This window comes from Pelodiscus sinensis, chromosome 18 (genome assembly GCF_049634645.1).
Source record: "Pelodiscus sinensis isolate JC-2024 chromosome 18, ASM4963464v1, whole genome shotgun sequence".
In the NCBI taxonomy this organism is placed as follows: domain Eukaryota; kingdom Metazoa; phylum Chordata; order Testudines; family Trionychidae; genus Pelodiscus; species Pelodiscus sinensis.
This window is the reverse complement of record NC_134728.1, coordinates 2,307,075-2,330,398: the sequence shown is the minus strand read 5'-3', so window position 1 is coordinate 2,330,398 and position 23,324 is coordinate 2,307,075. Positions and strand designations below refer to the sequence as shown.

The following is a 23,324-nucleotide window of genomic DNA, read 5'->3' as shown; positions in this document are numbered from 1 at the left end:
CTCCCTGCTCCAGCTGCACCATCGTCTTCTCCCGTTCTCAGCTCCTCCGTGGAGGGGAACCAGCAACACAAACAGCCTCTTCCGCAGCCCGCTGGCAGCGAGACAAAAATAAAAGAGACCCACCTCCCCGCAAGTAACACAAATAAACAAACCTGTGTGTAGCCCGGGCTGGTCGGCTGGGAATTTCAACAGAGCTCCGCGTGGCTGCAAAAGCCAGCAGCTTCGTAAGTGCGTCTCTTCCACGCAGCCACCCTGCGCCGTGTTTCTGCAGCCATCAGTCAGCGAGGCCCTGGGGGTCACCCTGGCTGGCTTCTCACTGACCCACCCCAGGATTATTACTGGTGCTAGCGTCGGTGATATGGGAGCGGCTGGTAACCACAGCCAGATCTAGGCCCCACAGGGCTAGGGGCTGTAGAGGGCTTAGATTCAGCCAGAGCTGCCCGGAGCAGAGCACCGGGAAATATTTTCAAACTCGCAAGGACTCCAGAGTGCCTTGCAGGGCAGGAATCCAGAGCCTCAGTGCCTGCTCTGGGGCTGAAAACCCCAAAACCTGGCACCTCCCATGGAGCTGAAGACCCCATCCTTGCTAATAGCAATTGCTGGACCAAACCTCCATGAATTTAATCTAGCTCTTGTTTGAACCCTGTTAAAGTCTAGGTCTTCACAACATCCTCTGGCGAGGAGTTCCACAGGTTGACTGTGCATTGCATGAAGCAAAACTTCCTTTTGTTTGTTTTGAAACTGCTACCTATTCATATCATTTGGTGACCCCTAGTTTTTACATTATTTTCCTTATTTACTTTTTCTACCCTGTCATGATTTTATAGACTAATCCCCCCTCATCATGTTTGTTGCCCTTTTCTGAACCTTTCCCAATGCCAAGAGATCTTTTTTGAGATGAAGCGACCACATCTGCACGCAGGATTCCAGATGTGGGCGTACCATGGATTTATACAGAGGCAATAAAATATTCTCTGTCGTATTCTCTATCCTTTTTTTATCCTTTTTTCCCAACATTCTGTTTGCATTTTTGACGGCCACTGCACATGGAGTGGATATTTCAGAGAACTATCCACGCTGACTCCCAGATCTCTCTCTTGAGCAGATGTAGCTAAATTAGTCCCCATCGTTTTGTATGTATAGCTGGGATTCTTTTTTCCAATGTGCATTACTCTGCATTTGTCCACATTCAAATTCATTCACCATTTTCTTGCTCAATCACCTAGTTTTGTGAGATCTTTTCGTGTACCTTAACCAATCATGCTACAGAAATTTAACTAACCAACCCTAACCTATTGTAACACGATTATCTCACCAATTATCTCCCTACCGCCGTCATTGATTTGCACCCAGCAAAGTTATTATCGAGGAGGCAGAAATAATCCAAGAACCCGGCAGAACCAGACAGATTAACAACAGAGAGACGGGGATTGGGTCCTAACAAGACAGAAAGCTGTCAGCCTACATTTTGGTGACTGGTTTGGAAAGTTAGGAATTTACCTTCCTTTCTGGTTTGGCTTTCATAGAAGCCAGGGGCTGTAGACCTCGGGAGTCATCAAGTCCAGCCCCCTGCCCAAAGCAGGACCAGCCCCAATTCCATCATCCCAGCCAGAGCTTGGTCAAGCCGGGACTTAAACACATCTAGAGATGGAAATTCCACCCCCCCGCCCCCGCCCCTCCAGGGAACCCATCCCAGTGCTTCCCCACCCTCCTAGGGAAATAGTTTTTCCTAATCTCTGACTTAGACAGGCCTGAATCTCTATGTCCTAACAGTGGTGGCCCAGACCTCGGACGAGGCTCCTTGCAAAGGCACAACCAGCCCCCTTTCCACGCACGCCTTCTGGGGGACTTCTGCATTCAACTCACGTCTCTGCCTTGCCCAAGCCAAGATGGGGAGCCTCTGGCACCGGCTGCTCGGAAGAGCAGGGACGTGGTGCCAGGAGTCTGCAGTCGGGGCAGGCGTCTGCCCCCCACCCTGCAACGCACGCGTAGGAAGGACGAGCCCAGGGGAGCTGAGATCTCCTACAGAGCGGCCCTGCTGCAGCGCTGCCAGGGCCAGGCCCTCGGCTCTTGCTGATCAGTGTAGGCTGGGTTGATTTCAATGGAGCCGTGCTGCAGAGGGTCTGCCCCATTGAGGTTTTGCATTGTGTAAGTTTCACACACAGGACATTGGTTGGGCGAGAGGGGGGCAAGCTACAGACATGCTGAGCGCCCTGCACACCAGTGACAGCCTCCGATGCTCAGCCCCTCGGTCATAATTCAAAATGATCTGGAGAAAGGTCTGAGGTCACTAGGATGAAGTTTAATAAGGACAAATGCAAAGTGCTCCCCTTAGGAAGGAACAATCCATTTCACACACACAGAGGCTATGTCTAGACTGCAAGCCTCTTTCGAAAGAGAGCGTCTAGACTGCACGGAGAAATTTCGAAAAAGCGGCTTGCTTTTTCGAAAGAAAGCATCCAGTGAGTCTGGATGCTCTCTTTCGAAGAAGCCCTATTTACATTGAAGAACGCCTTCTTTCGAAAGAGGAACTTTTGAAAGAAGGCGTTCTTCCTCGTAAATTGAGGTTTACCGCCATCGAAAGAAAAGCCGCGTTCTTTCGAATTAATTTCGAAAGAACGCGGCTTGAGTCTGGACGCAGGGGAAGTTTTTTCGAAAAAAGGCTACTTTTTTCGAAAAAACCCCTGAGTCTGGACACAGCCAGAATGGGAAGCGACTGTCTAGGAAGGATACAGCAGAAAGGGATCTAGGGGTCAGAGTGAACCACAAGCTAAATATGAATCGACAGCATGACGCTGTTGCAAAAAAAGCACACGTGATTCTGGGCTGCATGAACAGGAGTGTTGTGAGCAAGACACGAGGAGTCATTCTTCTGCTCTAATCTGCGCTGGTTAGGCCTCAGTTGGAGTCTTGTGTCCAATTCTAAGCACCACATTTTAAGAAAGATGTGGAGAAATTGGAAAGGGTCCAGAGAAGAGCAATAAAAATGATGAAAGGTCTAGAGAACATGAGCTATGGAGGAAGGCTGAAAGAACTGGGCTTGTTTAGTTTAGAAAAGAGAAGTTTGAGAGGGGAGATGGGAGCCGTTTTCAAGTACCTAAAAGAGCCTCACAAGGAGGAGAGAGAAAAATTGTTCCCCTGGCCTCTGAGGACAGGACAAGAAGCAATGGGCTTAAACTGCAGCAAGGGAGGTTAAGGTTGGACATTAGGAAAACCTTCCTACCCGTCAGGGTGGTGAAACACTGGAATAAATTGCCTGGGGGAGGGGGGGTTGTGGAATCTCCATCCCTGGAGATATTTGGGTTGGACAGACACCTGCCTGTCAGGGATGATCTAGATGGTGCTCGGTCCTGCCGGGAGGGCAGGGGCCTGGACTTGATGACTCTCGAGGTCCCTTCCAGTTCTAGGTTTCTAGGTTTCTATGATGAGCAGAGCCTTCCAGGGGCCCCTGAGTGTCCGCTGGCTGCGGCCGAGTGCCAGTGTGGGGGCGGGAGCTGATTTGTGATCACATGGGCATAGTCCCTCCTTCGGGCCAAGAAGGGCCCATCTTCCTCACTCAGATCAGCGAGGGGCGCGGGGAGGAGAGAGATGTTAAGGACACGGCAAGTCTCCAACAACGCCTGCGTCAGAGAGGCTTGCGGAGATTCATTTTTCCAAGGGGACCGCCTCATGCCAGGAAGCCAGGCTGCACACAGATAGTACACACTGTCCTCCCGATAAATTACAGAGGGCAAAGCGAGCTTGTGCCAGGGAGAAAAGCTTTCCACCACTCCGCGCTCAAGTAGCCAGAAGGGGGTGACAAGGCGGAGGGAGAAAAATTGTTCTCCTTGACCTCTGAGCATGGGACGAGAAGCAACCGGCTTAAGCTGCATCAAGGGAGGTTTAGGTTGGACGGGAGTCTCAAAGAAAGCACATGGAAACCAGCCTGAAGGAATCCACAGGGTTAGAGTAGCAGATGGGATGTAGCAGATGAAGGCAGACTGAAGGAATTGGGTTTGTTTAGTTTGGAAAAGAGAAGGCAGACGGGGGACGTGAGAGCAGCTTTCACGTACCTAAGAGGGTGTCACAAGGAGGAGGGAGAAAAATTGTTCTCCTTGGCTCTGAGGATAGAACAAGGAGCAATGGGCTGAAATTGCAGCGAGGGAGGTTTAGGTTGGACATTAGGAAAAACTTTGTCCGGGGGGTTAAACACTGGGATAAATTGCCTGGGGGCGGTTGTGGAGTCTCCATCCCTGGAGATATTGAAGAGCAGGTGGGACAGACACCCGTCAGGGATGATCCATTCTAGATGGTGCTTGGCCATGCTGGGAGGGCAGCGGACTGGACTTGACGACCTCTCAAGGGTCTTTCCAGGTCTAGGATTCTATGTCCCTTCCTCCCCAGTCCCCAGCTTTGAGGAGTAGCACTAGGGCTGGCTTAGCACCAGCTGCACGGGAGGGAGCCAAAGGGGTTCCACCGGAGGCAGGGCTGGGCGTGATTTCCCCAGAGAGAGAGTGTGTTTCGGGCAAGAGGGAGGTGAGACGTTGCTGCCGTGGAATACAGAGCGGGCATGTCGCTGTCGGGCTGGGGATCACGAGGGCTCTGATCCCGCGTTATAACAGACTGACTTCCCCTCTCGCCGGTCTAGCTGGAGAGCTACATTCAGAGGAGCATGACGTCGGAGGTGGCTCGGGTCCAGCAGCACGTCGCGCAGACCCACACGGCCACCATGCTGGAGATCGGGACGAGCCTCCTGAACCAAACGGCCGAGCAGACCAGGAAACTGACCGACGTGGAGGCCCAGGTGCGGCAGGAGCATTCTGGGAAAGAGCTTGTCGCATGGATGCACACGTGGCTGCCCCGTGTGGGACCCCCTCTCCCACGGACTCCTCACGCGGCTGTCCTCGGGCAGAGCAGGGCGCCTCCTGCCTCAGTTTCCCTGCCTGTGACCAAGAGAGGATATTTCCCCCAGGTCCCAAAGGAGTGGCAAGGCTCGATTCACTCATGTTTGTAAAGAGCTATGAAGGACAAAGGGGCGGGGGGAGGGAGGGTTGTGCAAGCCATTGCATGTTGCTTGCATGATATTAGCGTGGCTCACGTGTACGATTCATCGGGCCAGTCACAAAACTCATGGCTCATACGGGTGGGTTGAGATTTCTGAAGGGATTTGGCTGCTCAGTTCCCATGAAAATGAATGAGCTGGGGATACCCCATCCGCCCTCGCCCCTATGGGGCTTTGACAATCTCACCCCTGCAGCAGTGTTCCCTGTAAGTGGAGCGCTCAGCTGGCCACCCAGGAGAGAGTCATATGCTGCCCACTTGGCAGCAGAGCGCCCACAACCGGCAGTGTGTGTTTGTCCTGGTGGTGCACATCGGCATATGCTTCGGTGCACAATTTATTCCGCACATGGATGGGAAAAAAGAGAGGGAACATTGATGGGTAGTTGATGTGGTCCGTGTAAAATGAAGAGAGACTGTGGGATTTCTAGGCTAGGGATCACATATCGTCCAATCAGCCTCCCTTCCCTTTACTCAGGGGTGGGCAAGATTCGGCCCATGGGCCGGATTTGGCCCACCAAGCCCTTTGATCCGGCCTGTGGCCACCCTGCAACAGTCGAGACCTGGGGGTGGCAGAGCATGCGAAGTCTCTCGCCCCTGCCCTGCCAGGGGCACACGGCGCCTAGAGGGAGCCAACAGCCGTTTTGAACAGCAAGTGACTTCACAAGCTGCCCCGCCCCCCCAGGTCCTGATTGGCCTGGGGGTGGGAGAGTGTGCAAAGTCTCCTTCCCCTGCCAGGGCCATGGGGCGCCTAAAGGGAGCTACCCCTTCCACCCGAAGCCCTGTCCGCCAGAGGCCCCGCCCCTTCTGCCTGAGGCCCCGCCCTGTCCACCAGATGTCCCACCCCTTCTGCCCAAGATTCCGCCCTGTCCTCCAGAGGCCCCGCCCCTTCTGCCCAAGATTCCGCCCTGTCCTCCAGAGGCCCCGCCCCTTCTGCCCAAGGTTCCGCCCTGTCCGCCAGAGGCCCCGCCCCTTCTGCCCAAGGTTCCGCCCTGTCCACCAGCGGCCCTGCCCCTTCTGCCTGAGACCCCACCCTCTCTGCCCAAGGCCCCGCCCTTTCCAGGGGCGGAGCTGGCCTGTGACCACTCCCCACAATTCACAAAGTGGCCCCCGTGCAAAATCAATCGCCCACTCTGCCTTTACTCCTGTGGTCCGTGGTGGTGCTCACTTTTTCTGGAAAGACCACGACAGGCTCTGCTCCACTGTGGCCAGCATGTGCGGTACAGCCTGGTAGGGGCTCTAGCGCGTGCGCCATCTACACGGGGTTCCCCTGGTGCAGATGTAGCCATGAAATATCGCGCCAAGGCCTGGCGACGCTGCTGAAAACGGGGGAAGCCTAAGTGGGAAACGGCAGAGGGACCCCCTTCATTATTCTTCCCGACTGCTCCCGGCACAGGTTCTCAACCAGACCTCGCGCTTGGAGACCCAGCTGCTGGAGAACTCCCTGTCCACCACCAAGCTGGAAGAGCAGCTTCTGCAGCAGACAAACGAAATCCACACGCTGCAGAGCAGGAACAAGTACGGCTCCCGGCCCGGCGGCTCCCCTCGGGTCCCCGTGGCCGACTCTTGTCGCGCAGGAGGGCGAGAGGGCAGGGCGGCAGGATGGTCGTTTCATCCGCAGCAACGCTCCTGGCCCCAGAAATCAACGTTGCTCGGCCTGCTCCCGCAGTCGGGCTCCCGTTCCTTGCTGTCCCCGGGCCGATGCGCGCGGCGGGCTGGAAGGGCCAGGGCTCTGTGTCCTTTGCCTCGCTCCCTTCTCTCAGCCCTGGCTTCAGTGGCGTGCTGGCGCTCGGCTCGCTTCTGGACAGCCTCGCGGGGTGGGGTGGGCAGCAGGGCTGCTGGGGAAGAGGGAGCCGCTCGGCATTCGGCATGGCGGGCGGCCTCATCTCTGCCGAGTCCCTGCCAGCAGCACCGAGCTCCGGCGGGAGGCCGGTTCGCGCTAATCGCAGACTCCTCGGACACTAGAACTGGACGGGACCTCGAGAGGCACCGAGTCCAGTCCCCTGCTCTCCCGGCAGAACCAGCCACTAGCCCATCCCTGCCAGGCGTCCGTCCAACCTGCTCTTCAATATCTCCAGGGATGGGGATTCCACAACCCCCCCGGGCAACTTAGTCCAGTGTTTCACCCCCCTGGCAACGAGGACGTTTTTCCTTACGTCCAACCGAAACGATGCAATTGAAGCGTGTTGCTTCTTGCCCGTCCTCAGAGGAGCTGGGGGTGCCGTTGGCGCCTTTCCTTCTGGGGAAGGCTCAGCCGCTGTCAGGACCTCATCCCTGTCCCAGAGCCGGTGGGGCCCACGTCACCAGGGAAGGAGAATCAGAGGTGGGGCTGGTGGCCCCCGCTATGACGGAGCTTTGCGAAGACAGGCGGGCACTGGACATCCATATCCCAGGTGCCTCCGACGGCCGTTGGGCCCCGCCTGCCCCGGGCGATTAGCTCTCCCCGAAGGACAGAGCCTGGCCAGGCGGAAGGACAGACGCTACCGCGGGGTCGAGCCCTATTCCCGGCTTTAAGGAGAGCACCTCTTACTGGACTGAGGGATAGCTGCAAAACCAGGGGAGCTTTTGAAGTGCCCCTCCCCCCCCATGGGCCAGCTCTCCCGGCTGGACGGCTGCCCATTTGAAACCCCGCAGGAAGGTACAGCCCCTCGGGCCAGGGGGCTCCACTGCTCATCCCCTCCGGCAGGCTGAGCGGAGTAGCTCACCGGGGCTGGCGAATACGCGCGAGCGAGCCGGTCCGCTGCGCCTGGGTCGCCCGCCTCCATCCTCAAGGCAGGGATTTCGGGGCAAGCGCCCCGGGAATAAGACCACGATTTGGGGCTGCAACAGCAACCCCCATTTCAACACCAGACCTTTCACACGGAGGGTATTTAAAACCCCCCACCCCCCCACTTCCTGCGTCCCCTTTGCTGCTTTCCGACCCTGCTCAGGGACGCGTGCACAGGCGAACGAGCAAGGCCTGGAGACCCATTCTGCGGCACGGTGCAACCCACCAGCACGGGCGCCTCCTGCTGGTCACTCAGGGAATCAGCCCTTCAGCGCCCCCTTCTGGCTGGTGTCACACCTGCTGTTAACTTTTATTCTCCACCAATTTGTGTTAGGACGCACGTCCCTCCCAGACAGTGGCGCCCTCACCTCTGGGTACTGCCCTGCCGCAGGGCCCCCACGCTCTGGGGCCTTCCCCCTTAGGAAACCCCAAACCCCTAATGCCCACCTTGCCAGTCCCCACTAGCCCCTGCCTCCGGGGCAAACTGTAGCATGAAATGGCCACTCAGCATGGGCAAGGGGTGTGGACTTGCTGCCTTCTGCTGCCCTGGCTGCCTCCCTAGGACCTTCTGGCCTTGAGAGCAAGGCCTCAGCCTGGGAGCTTGCCTGGCCAGAGCTCCCCAGCTCTGCCTGCCACTCCCCAGCCCTGCTCTAAGTCAGGAACCCTCCAGCTCCCTTGGCATCCAGGTCCCTCCTGCTCCCCAGCTGGCGTATGAGTCTGTATCCTTCCTCCCCTCCAAGAGCCCTTATTTATACAGCTCCAGCTGGGCCCTGATTGGCTGGAGCTGCCTCAGCTGCAGCATCCACAGTCCCAGTTACCCCCCTCCCCTCGGGGCTGTTTTAACCCTTAAAGGGCCAGTGCAGGGCAAACACCCATCACAAAGGCCAGCCAACCATGCCCGTGCAAGGTGACCTTTCTCCAGGCCTGGTAGCCAGCTGGACACTCGTCTGCCGGATGGTCCCGGTGCAAAGGTCTGCTTGCCCCCACCGTGGGCTTCGGGGCGTTCGGACGCGAACGCCGGGATGGGCCACTTTACAGCTGCCACCTTAGTTGCTGGACTTCCTGCTAGCCCCTCCCACGTCCAGCCAGCCCTGGGATAAGGGCCACTTGCAGGAGAGCTCCCTTTAGTGGCATCGGCTCAGCGGCCTGGGGTCGAAGGGAGATCGGGTGCGGGGGGAGAACCGGCTCCAGCTCCCAGGATGAAGCCTGCTCATGCAAGGCCGTCAGGCCTCTGTGGAGCCCCACAAACCACACAGAGAACCTCGCTCACCGCTGGAGACCAAGCCACTGGAGGTCACTACGGACGCCAGTGGGTTGTATCCCCGGCCTGAGCAGCCGCCTGACTATCCCCCCGGGTGTTGTGCGCTTGTCCCGTGCCCCCGGGGAGACGATCCCCTCGAGCATCCCCCTCACCGGTCCCCTCCTGGCCTGTCCCTCTGCAGCGTCCTAGAGACCCGGGTGCTGGCGATGGAGAGCAAGCACCAGGCGGAGCTGGAAGGGATGCGCACGGAGAAGGAGACGCTGCAGCGCCTGGTGAGCCGCCAGAGCCACACGATCGAGGACCTGGAGAAGTCCCTGCAGGCCACCACCAGCAACGCCAGCCTGCTCCAGCGGCAGCAGCAGCAGCTCCTCGAGTCGGTCCAGAAGCTGGTGCGGCTGGTCTCCCAGGGCGAAGGTGAGCTCCCCTCCCCGGGGCTGCCCAGGCCTCCTGGCTTTCAGCTCAGGTGTGGCTGGCAGGAGGAGGGAGCGTGTCCCGGAGGCGGTGGGTGAGCGGCACGCCTTGGACCCCCCGCTGAGAACGGCCCCGGCCCCTGTCCGTGGGAGCAGTAATGTGGAGTGTCGCTTCCCTGCACGAGCAGCATGCATCTGCAGGGACCCCGCCTGGGCCGTTCCGCAGACCAGCGCCCTGTGCATGCAGCGGTCTGAGCGCCCCCCAGCAGTGAGGGGGCCCCTCTGAATTGGCACTGCTCCGGCACGGGGGGCTAGCCCCCTGGAAACGTTCTCTCGCTGCTCCACTTCTGCGGCTTCCCTCACGGGCGCCTTTCTTTGCCTCGCCAGCTCCCCTCCGGCTGGAGGAGCAGCCCTTCCAGGACTGCGCACAGACCCGCCGTGCTGGGTTTAATGCCAGTGGGGTTTACACCCTCCATGTCGCCAACATGACGGAGCCCAGGAAGGTGAGTCCAGCCCAGGAGAGGGCACCCTTTATCCCGCCTCTTCCAATGTGGGGGGGACTTGAACCCCCCACCGGCTCCCAGGCGAATGCCCTGTCCCCTAGGCCACACCAGAACCCGCCCCACCACCTTATCTTCGGGGCGCCCTTTATCCCGCTTCTCCCAGAGCGGGCTGGACTTGAACACGCCACCCTGCACTGAATTGGAGTTTCCATGGGTCCTACCCAAGGCAGCTCTGCCAGCCTTCCCTGCCTGCTGCCCAGCCATTGCCCCACCGTCCTCTCCCATGCCCGCCTGGTGCCCCTGGGACTGGCGTGCTGCCCCTTCTTGGGCCTCCCAGAGTCTGTTCAGTGCACCTGTCTGGGGGAGCTTGGTGCCACTGTGCCTTAGCCCAGGCATGGGCAAAATACAGCTGGGGGCCAGATCCGGCCCACCAAGCCTTTGAATCTGGCCCATGGCCCACCGGGATCCTCAGACAGGGCCCCAAGCCACTCAAAGCAGCCAGGAACCCCTTCATAGAAAAGTGCAGCCCTTCACCACTTACCAAAACCTCGGAGTGGCCCCCCAGCAAAAATTGTTGCCCACGCCTGCCTTAGCCACCAAATCGGTGTTCACCTGACGTCCTCCTGGCACAGTCCAGTCTGTCTGTGCCCCGGAGCTCTCCGCAGCAGTGCCGGTTTGCCTCCCCTGCAGGCGTTCTGCGACATGGAGACGGACAGAGGCGGGTGGACGGTGATACAGCGCCGAGCCGACGGCAGCGTCAATTTCCAGCGGAAGTGGAAGGACTACAGACAGGTCCGACCTCCCCACGCCCCTCCCCTGAATTGTTCCATCCCTCCCCCACTGTCAACCCTGGGGGTGGCAGAGAGGAGACCTCCAAGGGAGATTGTGCCCCGATGGGTCACTTGTATATCAGGCAGGCAGTGGATCAGGGTGGGAAAATTCAGGCCTGGGGGCCAGATCTGGCCCACCAAGCATTTCTCTCTGGCCTGCCCAGCTGATTAGCAGAGGTGCAGACTTACAGCTGCCTCCCCCCACCTTGCTCCATCCGGCAGCCCAGCTGTTCCCAGAATTCTCCTACTAGCCGGGGGAGGGGAGGGGAGGGGGAGTGCTGAAGTCAGGGTGTCCCCTTACCCCTGTGCCCCATCTCTGCGGAGCAGGGGTCACAGAGGGAGACACCCAGTCAGCATTGCTGCTGCAGTCTGAAGCATGTGACTCAGACGAGTGGAGGACGGGGGGAGACAACAGCACAGGACAGATTTCCCTTAAAGAGAGAGAGCGTGGCTTCTCTCTGAAACTTACTCTGTGTCACTGTCACACACACCCAGGCTGTCTGTGCGCCACACACACACTGCTGCACACACTCAGTCTGTATCACAACGACTGTCACTCACACACAGTGTCACTCTCTCACACACACACATACACACTCAGTAGCCCCACCCCTTCTGCCCAAGGCCACGCCCCTTCCAGAAGGCCCGCTGCCGGCCCATGACCACCTCCCAAAATTTGTGAAGTGGCCCCCCTGCAAAAACTATTGCCCACCCCTGCCCTGCGGTATTTCTCCTGCGGATGGAGTTTTGTCACCCCCAGTGCTGGCCCCCGTAGCTCAGCGTCCGGCGGTGGATTCTGCTTTCCCCCAGGGCTTTGGAGATCCTGCTGGGGAGTACTGGCTGGGGAACGAGGCCGTGCATCTCCTGACGAGCCAGGCTTCCTACGCGCTGAGAGTGGAGCTCCTGGACTGGGAAGGAAACCAGGCCTATGCCCATTATGAGACCTTCCAGCTGGGCAGCGAGCGTCATCTTTACAGGTGAGACACAGACCTGGACGGGATCCTTCTCTTGACAAGGAAACTCCCCTGGGGCCATCCAGGGATCTCTGGAAATCCTACCCCAGCCAAAAGCTCTGCCCCAGGGTAGTCCTCCGCGGAAGGGGCCGGGCAATAGAGCGGTTGAGGAAGGAACCAGGAAATTGGGGGAGATGTTTCTAGGGGTTTGCATTTCACTCTCTTTACTGAGCTGTTCATCTGCAGCCTCTTCATCAGAGTGGGGGCAGAAGGCAGCGTTGTGCTGTCACCGTTAGTTGCCAAATTGGTGGCAATTCTGCAGCGATTTGTCTTGGTAAACGTGGTGGGCATCTTCAGAACTATTGCTGCCTGCTCCTTTTTAACCTTGAAAACCAAAATCAATTTTCTTGGGGGGGGGGATGCACAAGACTGCACGAGGGGAAAGAATTTCTCTTGCTTGCTTTTTGCAAAAAGCCGCGTGTGCATGTCCCCAGGCCTGAACCGGTGGTGCAGTTGGCTGTGCATGTGCTTTTCCAAGGGACACTGTGGTCACTGCTTGTGCAGCCGGGTTTTCAAGTTCAGCATCCTGCAAGGTGCTGAGCACTTTAATTACCAGGGTCTTCGATGGGAGTCAAAGAGCTCTGAGCAGCCAGCAGGATCAAGCAATGTGAAATGTTTGCATAAGCAGGTACCTGATTTGTGGGTGCAATGCTTGTGACTGCACTTGCAAGAGGACAAATGTGTGTGCAAATATATCTGGCCTTAAGAAAGAAAGAAAGAAAGAAAGAAAGAAAGAAAGAAAGAAAGAAAGAAAGAAAGAAAGAAAGAAAGAAAGAAAGAAAGAAAGAAAGAAAGAAAGAAAGAAAGAAAGAAAGAAAGAAAGAAAGAAAGAAAGAAAGAAAGAAAGAAAGAAAGAAAGAAATCCTGCTTTCTCTGAAACATACGATTTGCTACTTGCTCTGAAACACAACTGATTTATTGCCGCATCCAGTACCATTATCAAGTCATGACACCATGACACAAGTCATGGGCAGCTTTGAAACTCAGTTCTATAGACTCGTACACTGCCGAAGGCTTGTGGGTTTCCACTGAAGCGTTGGAGAAAAGCAAGGTGAGGAAGAGAGAGAGCAGGTGCCACCTGAAGGTCCTGGCAGGGAGCCGACCAACTCTTCTTCCCTCCTTGTCTAGGGGAAACTGAGGACAAGCCCGGCCTGCCTCTCTCCAAGCCCCGGTTATGAAAATAGCCCCCAGCAGAACAGTCAAGTTTTAGCAAGTGTGAAGATGAGACACCAACCCAGCGCTATGCTGTGGAGGCCTCCAGGCGTGTGACTCGGTTCTGGGGATCTCGGCTTTCAAGTTCAGCCTACCTGGTCCCTAACCTCCCTCAGAATTTAACCTTACCTACTATAACTGCAGATCATAATCCCACCGAGCTCCCAGCGCTGAGCTGTTTGAAAAACATCCGAGCTGGACCGAGAAATCCGCCAGTAACACAGAATCCAGCGCAAGCCTCAGTCAAGTGCTCAGTGATCAATTAGCTCTGTTACCCGCACAAATGTCTCTATCCCTTCCACACTGTAGGGACAGACACCTTTACCCAGTTCCTAGGGCTCAAGGTGCAACCCTATTAATTTATACACCCACCCTTACCCAATTCCTAGGGCTCAGGGTGTAACAACCCGTGGGTTGGCAGGATCTTTAGCCACTGGAAAGAGCCTCACACAGGAATATCCTTATCCTCTATTTATTCCCAAACAAGCAGAGTACACATGCTAAGAACACAGTGTCATGCTCACCAATCCTGATAAAGGCAGGCAGACTTCCCCTGTTGGTCAGGCAGTATCAGTCTCTCTGGTCTTAGGGTGTGTCTTGGAGGTGAAACAAAAAACAGGACTATGTAGCACTTTAAAGACTAACAAGATGGAACTTGGAGGTGAGTTCCTGTTTCCAGGTCTTCCCCCCTCCTCCTGGTCCTCTTCCAGCCTTTTCTTCCTTCTGTTGTTTCTGATCTTGCTTCCTCTTTTTCCTTCTTGAGCCCCAGTTTATATAATGAAACCTGAGTCTTGCTTAGCTAGACCTTCACCAATTATTTTAGTATAATTTTACTAACCAATCGTAACAAAATGACCTAACCAATCTCACCCCACCACCTTAATTGATTTACACCTGTCAAAATTAGTGATACAGCAGACAGAAACAGTTACAAACCAGACAGGGATCACACAGTCAAACAACAGGGCTACGTCTACACTGGCATGATTTTCCGGAAATGCTTAAAATGGAACAGTTTTCCGTTATAAGTATTTCCGGAAAAAGCGCGTCTACATTGGCAGGATGCTTTTCTGGAAAAGCACTTTTTCTGGAAAAGCGTCCGTGCCAATGTAGACGCGCTTTTCTGCAAAAAAGCCCCGATCGTCATTTTCGCGATTGGGGCTTTTTTGCGGAAAACACTACTGTGCTGTCTACACTGGCCCTTTTCTGGAACAGTTTTCCAGAAAAAGGACTTTTGCCTGAACGGGAGCAGCATAGTATTTCCGGAAAAGCGGCTGATTTCTTACAGTTGATGGTCAGTGCTTTTCTGGAAATTCAAGGGGCCAGTGTAGACAGCTGGCAAGTTATTCCGGAAAAGCGGCTGATTTTCCGGAATAAGTGGCCAGTGTAGACACAGCCTAGGACAGTGTAGTGACAATGCTCATAGGGTGAGGATTCCACAACAGCCTCTATTGATAAGCAGTTTCTTGCCAGACAGAACGGTGTTACGCACAAATTTCTTTACCCATCTTGAGATCTGCTTCTTTATCTGGTGACAGTGGGGGAGCTATCGGGGCCACATCCCTCCTCACAGCCTGGTGTGACACTCTGTAATACAATTTAGATGGAACTGTGAAGATGTGACTCCAGGCCTTACAGTAATGGCTGCTACTCGTCAGTCTGGCTGCAGAAGGCGGCTTTGGTTCAGGCCTAGCACAGGCCTTCCAACATGGCTACAGAAAAGCCAGATTGTTATAGCACCCGGGTACAAACTAGCCGGCTGACACGGCAGGAGCAGGGAATGACCAGGCAGAGTGTAGCCATCAAGCCTGAAACTCAGCCAGGAGACCGGTATGAAAAGCACCATTAAAAGTGTCGCAGTCTCTCTAGGCCTCCCTCCCGCCAGGCGCTCAGCTCTCCGGCCCTGCCCCAGCGAGGGTACGTCTAGACTACAGGGTTTTGTCGACAGAAGTTTTGTCGACAAATACTGTCGACAAAGCTTCTGTCGACAAAGAGCGTCTACGCTACATTCAGTTCTGTCGACAAAGCAAGCTGCTTTGTCGACATGGCAGAGTAGACGCAAGGACAGTTTACATGCAATAACGCTTTCTGTCGACAGAAGGCGTTATGCCTCATGAAATGAGGTTTACCAGCGTCGACAAAACTGCTGAGTTCTGTCAACGTTATGTCGACAGAACTCAGCGGTAGTGTAGACGCAGGTTTAGTTTTGTCGACAAAACCCTGTAGTCTAGACACACCCCGAGACGCTAAAATATTCGTGTCACTTTCAAATGTGCGTCAGCGTTTGGAAGGACGGGAGATAGAGCCCTGAAGAGCTCCTGGGGCCCAGGAAAGACAGAAGGGCGATGTGTTTGGTCCTCTCTGTGCCAACCCCTCTACTGCGAATGCACCTCACTTTCCAGCCGGCCGGCCGCAGCTTAGCTTGCGAGCTCTGATCCCACCACCTGGCGCGGCAGCTGGCTGGAGCTTGCAGGGATTTCGGAAATTTGGATCACTCGGCACTGCTGCTCAGCTCTGGGACGGGATTGCTCCCTTCTCTGCCTCCGGGCTTGTTTTGCTTGGCCGGGACAGGGGGATGCTTTTAAACAAATCCCAGGAACCTTCGACAACAGTTGGAATAGTAACTCTTGCCCTTTGCTCCTTTTCTCCTCTTCCTTCCCCTCTCCTCCTCCTGCCTCCGGTCTCGCCCTCTCTCTGCTTGGCTCCTCCAGGATCACCCTGAAGGGCTACCGCGGGACCGCGGGCCGGCAGAGCGGCATGGTCCTCCAGGGAACCAGCTTCAGCACCCGCGACTCGGATAACGACAACTGCCTCTGCAAATGCGCCCAGATGCTGTCGGGAGGTGAGCGGGCCTGGCCACGGGGGGCCTGGGGCCAGCCGTCCCCATGCTCGCTGCGGGGTGCGCACAGGGGCCGAGTGTGTGGAGCAACTGAGGCCGAGTTCTCGGGCCTGCTCCCTGCTTCCGGAAGCTCGTTTTGAGCCTCTCAGAAGCGCACCCCAGTGAGGAGGGAGGGAGGTAGATGGACGGATGGACGGATGGACATCCGTCTGAGCGAGATCTCTCCCTCACGGCTCTTCGCCCAGGGGTGCGCTGTTGTGCGGGGAGAGAGACTCGTTACGTCTCTTCAGGCGCCTGGGGAAGGTTCTCAGATGCTGTGAAGATGGTATCCGAGAACCGGACTAGACGAGTGTGACAACCGTTAACCCTCGGCTGGGGCCGGCTGTTATCCTCCTGAAGTTCTAGGATAATCCCTCCGGGACCGTAATGTCCTAATGCCAGGCAGCGCTCTGAAGGCTTTAGGATGCAAGAACATGCCCTGCCAAGGCCAGGAAAACACACCCATTGCTACACCCTTTGGCTGCTGGAATATGGTCTGGGATAGCTCAGGGGTTGGTATCCCCCCAACAAGGTTACCTACCCCGTACCAGTGGTAGGATACTGTCAGGGACAACCCGGTTCTTTTGATACAGTAGGTCCTGCTACCTGGGGTTCTCACACCTGCATTGCTCGTGTGTGCAGCCCCTAATTCCAGGGCACCGGTCACTCAGCCACAGCCTCTCAGCATGACTAATTCCCACAGGGCGTTGCCCAGCCCCAGTGAAGCCAACAGAAGCAGGGTCGTCACCGATCCCCAAGTCTGAGGACCGGCCCAGCTGGCATTGCTGCAGGCAGGGGAGCTCAGGGCTGGCTTCCATTTTTTCCACTTCCTTCTGGCTTGATTTTTGAAAAACTCTTTCCAATGTCAAGAAACGTTTTTTTCCAGAATCACCCGGTTCTTTTAGATACACAGAATTTTGCCAGTCCCCAAAGGCGTGTATCTCTAACCAGCCTGTGCATTTTGGCTAGGCCTCTTGGGGAAATGGTGGCTGTGCACACTCCTGAGAACAGCCCAGTGCCTAGAAGCCAAACTGACCTCAGCACCCAGAGGTTTCAGGCTCTGCCTGATGCCCAGACATAAAGAACATCAGAACGGCCAGACTGGGTCAGACCAAAGGCCCATCTAGCCGCCCAGTATCCTCTCTTCCAAAGGCCAATGCCAGATGCCCCAGAGAGAATGAACAGAATAGGGAATCAAGTTACCCGTTCCCAATCTCTAACAAACAGAGATGAGGGACCCTTCCTAGCAAATAAGCATTGATGGACCTAACCTCCACGAATTTATCTAGCAGCTCTTTTCTGAACTCTTTTAAAATCCTGGTCTTCACCACATCCTCTGGCAAGGAGTTCCACAGGTTGTCTGTGCGCTGCGTGAAGAAAAACTTCCTTTCATTTGTTTTAAACCTGCTCCCTATTAGAAGACTCCACATGGTGAGTTCTCTAACCTTCCTCTTCTTTGTTCCCCACTCTTGCTCAGGTTGGTGGTTTGATGCCTGCGGCCTGTCGAACCTGAACGGCATCTATTACCCGGCCAAGCACAACGTCCGGAAGCTCAATGGGATCAGGTGGCACCATTTCCAGGGGCCCAGCTACTCTCTAAAGGGCACGCGCATGATGATAAGACCTTCAGACTTCTAGTGCCCCCGAGCAAGATGAGGCAGAGGGCAAACCAAGCCCCCGGCCTCCGAACTGGCGGGCGACAATCCTGCATGGAACCGGTAGGACCATTAGACCAGCGATAGATGGCAAAGGACTAGGGACACAGCCTAGCAGGAGCAGGGCTCTTGTAACCCAGTGCCTGGGACTCTAGCACAAGGAAAAGGAGGAAAACCCGGAGCTAAGAGGAGGCATGACTCCAGGCCTGGGGTCGTGGGCCTCCAAAGAGAAGAAGAAAAAAATATCTAAAACCAAAACTTCCCGTTGGTGGGAATTATAAGTTTGAGACTAGTGTGATTTTGTGCTATGTTGTAGCATCTCCAGGGGAATCATCCAGAGCACAAAGGGACTCTGTTGGATCCCCCTCTCCCCAGGACGGTGGCTGAGAGGGACAAGGAATAATGCAGAGTGGATAGAAGTGGGGTCTGGCGTCAGCACATTCCAGCAAACACACGCCACCGTTTTCCCCGGCCACACGGCTTCCCGGCTCTTGTCTGCAGATGCTGGCGGAGGAAGAGGGGGCTGGCTGGTTAGACAACCCGGGGCACAGGGTTCTCTGTAAGACGGGCTCTTATGCGGCTGCTCAGCAGAGATTCAGATCCCGCCCAGCTGATTAGCAGGGTGCCCACAGCTCTGTTTTTTGGTTCTGCTGGGAGTGGACATTCACGCATGCCTTGGTGTGTGTAAAATTTATTCCGCACATGGCTGGAAAAAATCTGCCCATGGATGGGAACGTAGAGGGAACAGTGCCTGGGGGCATCTGATCTGGAGGAAACCAGCCAGGGAGAGGCAAGATGGACCAGCCTTGGGGCTTGCACGTGTGTTTTCACTTGCCAAGCTTCAGTTTCTCCTCGAAGGGGACCGGCCAAGCCTGCACCCGACCCTATCGCGGAGCCGGCTGGTGCAAGAGGAGCGTGAGACCTCGCATGGGGAGCGCCGCACACAAGGGGCATGTAGGAGGAAGCCCCTAGGGCTGGAATGAATGTTCTCTCCTTACGAGTTCAGTAACGTATGCTGAGAGGGCATGGTCTAGCAGACACACACACACACACACACACACTGACACTCAGAAACACACAAACGCACTTATACACACTCATATAAACACGCACACACATACACACACTCACAAACACACACACGCACACACACTCACAAACATACTGACACTCAGAAACACACAAACGCACTTATACACACGCATATAAACACACACACACACACTCTCAAACACACACACGCACACACTCACAAACATACTGACACTCAGAAACACACAAACGCACTTATACACACTCATACAAACACACACACACACACACACACGCGCACACACACATACACACACACACTCACAAACATACTGACACTCAGAAACACACAAACGCACTTATACACACTCATACAAACACGCACACACACACACGCATTCACACACACACACCACTCACTTCTTTGTGCTTTGTGCTCCTGCATGTGAGTGAGTGGAGGCTCTGGCTGGGGCGGCTAAGGGTTAGCGCTGGGCGTGTCTGGTGCCTGAAGCCCCCCATTCACGCACTCCCTAACTCACCCGTGCACAGGTGGGGAGCAGTGTGGTGGGCACAGCATGGGCCTGGCTGGGGAGAAGTGCTAAGTGCAGCTGTCCCAGGCTAACAAAGCTTGTCGCTCCAGGCTCACCTGTTAGCAGGGCCCTACCAAACCCCCAGCCGTGCCCAACTCGCCGCGGAGCCTGCAGTCTGCCCCGGTGCACCTTTACCCTGTGCTGCCCAGGTTTCCAAGGGGAGACCAGCCCTTCTCAAACTGGGGGTCCTGACCCAAAAGGGAGCTGCAGGAGGATCACAAGGTTATTTTAGGAGGGCCACCGTGCGGCCACCCTTCTGTGCTGCTGCCTTCCGAGCTGGGCAGCTGCCGAGCGGTGGCTGTGACATTGGCCGGGTGCCCAGCTCGGAAAGCAGCGCCCGCCAGCAGCAGGGCAGAAGTAGGGGTGGTAATACCGCAGCCTCCTACCACAGTGGTTCTTAACCTTACTGCGGCCTGCACCCCTTTGGTTCCCAAAATATGTTCTCGCGCCCCTTATGAAAAATTGTTGAAGTAGGTCAGTTCTTTAAACCTAAATATATCATAAAAATCTGGCATCTCGCACCCCCAGAAAGGGCATCTCGCACCCCCAGGGGCTGTGTGCACCCCAGGTTAAGAACCACTGCCCTACCCTAACCTTGCACAACACCCCCCCCCCCCCAACTCCTTTTTGGGTCAGGACCCCTCCAATTACACCACCGTGACATTTCAGATTGAAAGAGCTGAAATCGCGATCTTTGCCATTTTAAAAATCCTGTGCCCGTGAAATTGACCAAAAAGGACGGTGAATCTGGGAGGGCCCTACCTTTTAGGATTGGCCTGCATGGCAGCTGCTTCTCAGTCCCACTAGAGTGGTTCCCAAACTTTTCAACATCACGCCCCGTTTTTGATTTTTGAGAAACCCTCATACTCCCCCCCCCCCCCCCCCCCGCATAGCAGCAAAACTTGTTGGAGGGGAGGAAGGGGGAACTGACCAGGGCTGAAAAACAAAAATAGCAGCACCACTTAGGACGGGGGGATTGATGGGGAGGGGGGTTGGGTCGCCTCGGCTCCCCCCCTCCCCCGGAATTTAGACAGATCCACTCTAGCTCTGCATGAGAAAAGGCACCAAAAGTAGCCATGGAGCTGGGCTGGGGGCCCTTGTACGTATTGGGGGCCCGCTGTGTTTGCACCAGGCCTGAGCTGCTGCCTGTGCTACTGAAAACAGGCAGCCTCAATCAGAGCGAGTTACAGCACATCTCTGTCCACCCGAGCCGGGGAGCCTGTTCCCAGCTGCAGGCCTGAGGCGCTGAGGCCTGGTCCCAGTCCAAAGCAGGAGTAACTTGGCAGCTTGCAGCAGCGCCAATGAACACAGGACCTCGTCTGCTTGGCGCTTCTGAGCCTGGGCTGATCTGTGCTGCGCCGTGCTGGTATCGCGCCATCATCACACGCTCGGCTTGCTGCCGGCTGCTATCGCAGGGACCGCACAGTGCACCATCACAGCCTCCGCATGGGGCCTTTGGGCGCCAGGGTGCAGGCAGAAGCATCCAGACAGCCACCATACCGCCCTCGCGGCCCCCCAGCACGCCCCTGGCACCCCAGATCACTCAGCACAAAGGCGGCCCTGCTGCAGGTCGAGGTGCTGTCCAATGTTCTGACTGCCAGGCGAGGAGATCCGAGATGGGCATTACGTGGGCACAACGCTGGCACGACCCCGGGGGATTGTTACAAAGCAGCCACGTAACTGCCTCCTTAACAGGCCCTGATGCAACGTGCTCCCGGCACGTTTTTCTCTCCAGTGCCCTGCAACTCCGTGGCCATCGGCATCCACAGATACGAATCACCGTGGACAGGTTCTGCAGATAGAGACTTTGTTCTCACGCCAGGCTGGATTTATCCCACGAGGCTGATCGACCCTGGCCCAGCTGGCTTTGGGGCAGCACACCCCTCAGCTCGCCGGGGGAGCAGTCCCTCATTTCGGGGCTGCCTCCTCCTCCAGGCATGTTGTGCTCCTGTGACAACCCCCTGCAAGGGGCAACCCCTTCGGGCCTCTCTGGGGTGATTAACAGAGACGCTCCGCCTTTTACAGGGCGTTTGGAACGCTGCAACACCTGCACGGCCCTTTTGTGCCATGTTTGAAACGGTCCGATTTGTCCTCCAAAGAGCATCGGCCGGGCTTGCGTCCGAGTGGAGCATCTCAGTATTCTCATGAATCTGTATGTCCAAGGGGGCGAGAGCTCTGGCCGTGGCTTGGGGCCATGTTGTGTCTGTACGCCCCACGGGCCGGGTGCTGCGTAGACATAACAAACGGACAGCCCTTGTGGGAAGCTCCTCCTTTGAGAGGGGCAGCGTGAGGGGAAGGACACGGGGGGTTGAAAACATCCCGAGTGGGCAATAGGGGGGTGGAGTGACAGCTCAGGTGTACGAGAGACGCCAGGTGGGCCGGACCAGACTGTGAACGCCCTGAAAGCAAAGTCAAGCCATTGGTCTGTTGCCCTAGAGACAGGGAGGGGAGGGATTTACGGAGCAGGGTGCAAGGAAGCCGCCTGCCTCCGCCGGCCCCTGGCAAGGTGTAAATGTGGGGGGAGTCCTGGCTCCAAGCTCCTGAAAGGGGCGGGGCCTCAGGTGGAAGGGGCGGGGCTAAGGCAACCAGCCCTCCATGCTGCCCTGAGCGCACTGTGCTGCCCCCTTACCCTTAGAGGTGCCTGGAGCGCACCATGCGGCTCTCCAGCGGCAATTTAAAGGGCCCAGCACTCTGGCTGCTGCCACAGCTGCAGTAGAGGCAGTGGTGGTGAGGAGCTCCGGGCCCCTTTGGATGCGGGACCCTGCGGCTAGTGCTCCGTCGGCAGGCCTGGCGCAGGCGAAATGAAGGGCTAGGAAGGCGATCCTTGTGGAAGTGCTCCGAATGGGGGTGAGCGGGGCAAGGTGGGATCTGCCTGGCTCAGAGACGCCGAGAGCCTGGGCGAGGTGGGATGTGTGTGGCTGGCCGGGACGAGCCGTAGCGGAGATGTTCTGCAGACAGAACCAGCGAGCCTGCCTGCAAGGCTCTAGGGCAGGGCTACTCAAGCTTGGAAGCCCCGGGGGCCACAGTGATACCCACAGCACAGGCCGAGGGCTGCCACTTAAGTGTGGTTGCATAGACATGCAAATCGATATGCAAATATATGCAAATCACTTTTCACACTGATGGGCATGAATACAAAGATTAAGGCAAGACTACACAACACGCAAGCCCCATTGAAGTCAGTTCTGCAGATATTAATAAAATGCAGTATTTACCCGACTTCCACCCCTAGGACAGCACTTTTAATGAGCAAGGACAGTCCAGGAATGTAACTACTAAAACGCATAGCAACAGAAGACCGTTCTATTGACTGCTTTTTTGTTTTGGTTCACACCCATGGGCTGCGTGTTGAGCCCCATGTAAACCCCACCCGCACTGCGGGCTGCAAACAAACAGGCTGCGGGCCGCGTGTTGAGTAGCTCTGCTCTTGGGAGCCCTGCGTGGAAGCTGGCCCCCAGGTGTAAGGGACGGGGAGAGCAGAGGGGTGAAGCAAGTGGCTGAGAAATGAGGGAGCTGCTGGGAAGAATCGGGATTCTGCTCCGAACAGAAACCAACCAGTTTCCGGTTTCCTTTGTATCCGGGTCCCCTTTCTCCCCCTTCTGCAGAGAAACCCAAACCGCCAGCACCGATCTTTGGATGGGTGTCGCACGCCGCACCCGAGCCCGAGGGCAGTTTGGGAGGATTTGCCCTCGGGGCCTGTCCCGTTGCTTAGAGCCACGTATTGCTGCAGCCTTGTTTCCCGTCAGAGGCCTGGCCTCAAAGGGTGGCGGGTGGAAGCAGAGCTGGGGGAGGCAAACCCCCAACCCCGCCCCTACTGCCCAGGCCCCGCTCCCTAGGGGGGGTGGCAGCCTCCCTGGCCCCGGAGCACATTGCTCCGCCCCCAGCAGGCCTACAGGGGGCAGAGTGTGGGTGGGGCCAGGCCTGGCGGCTTGGAAAGGCAACGCCTCCCCTTGCCTCGGCTACCCGTTGCCCCGGCAACCACTTCTTGCTCCCTTCCTCCCATGCTGAGGAGCAGAGAGCCCCGGGCTGCGGGGTAAAGGGGGGGGGGGTCACAGACGATGGGGCGAGCAGCCCTAGGCCTGGTTTGTCTTGTCTGCTGGGAGTAGGGGGATTAACCCCCACTCTATAACAAGCCC

The 23,324-nt window shown here is 56.5% G+C and overlaps 1 protein-coding gene across 1 annotated transcript in view; it reads left to right on the top strand.

The window, feature by feature from the left end:
* The window catches only part of ANGPT4 (angiopoietin 4), a 45,356-nt gene extending 22,877 nt beyond the window's left edge, over positions 1-22,479 (top strand). The window contains exons 2-9 of the mRNA XM_075900894.1: positions 4,628-4,783; positions 6,434-6,555; positions 9,247-9,479; positions 9,863-9,978; positions 10,669-10,770; positions 11,619-11,785; positions 15,745-15,875; positions 17,389-22,479. Coding sequence (XP_075757009.1) covers positions 4,628-4,783; positions 6,434-6,555; positions 9,247-9,479; positions 9,863-9,978; positions 10,669-10,770; positions 11,619-11,785; positions 15,745-15,875; positions 17,389-17,549 — 1,188 coding nt within the window. The 3' untranslated portion in view covers positions 17,550-22,479. The remainder of the gene's footprint in view (positions 1-4,627; positions 4,784-6,433; positions 6,556-9,246; positions 9,480-9,862; positions 9,979-10,668; positions 10,771-11,618; positions 11,786-15,744; positions 15,876-17,388) is intronic.
* Positions 22,480-23,324: the final 845 nt, after the last annotated feature.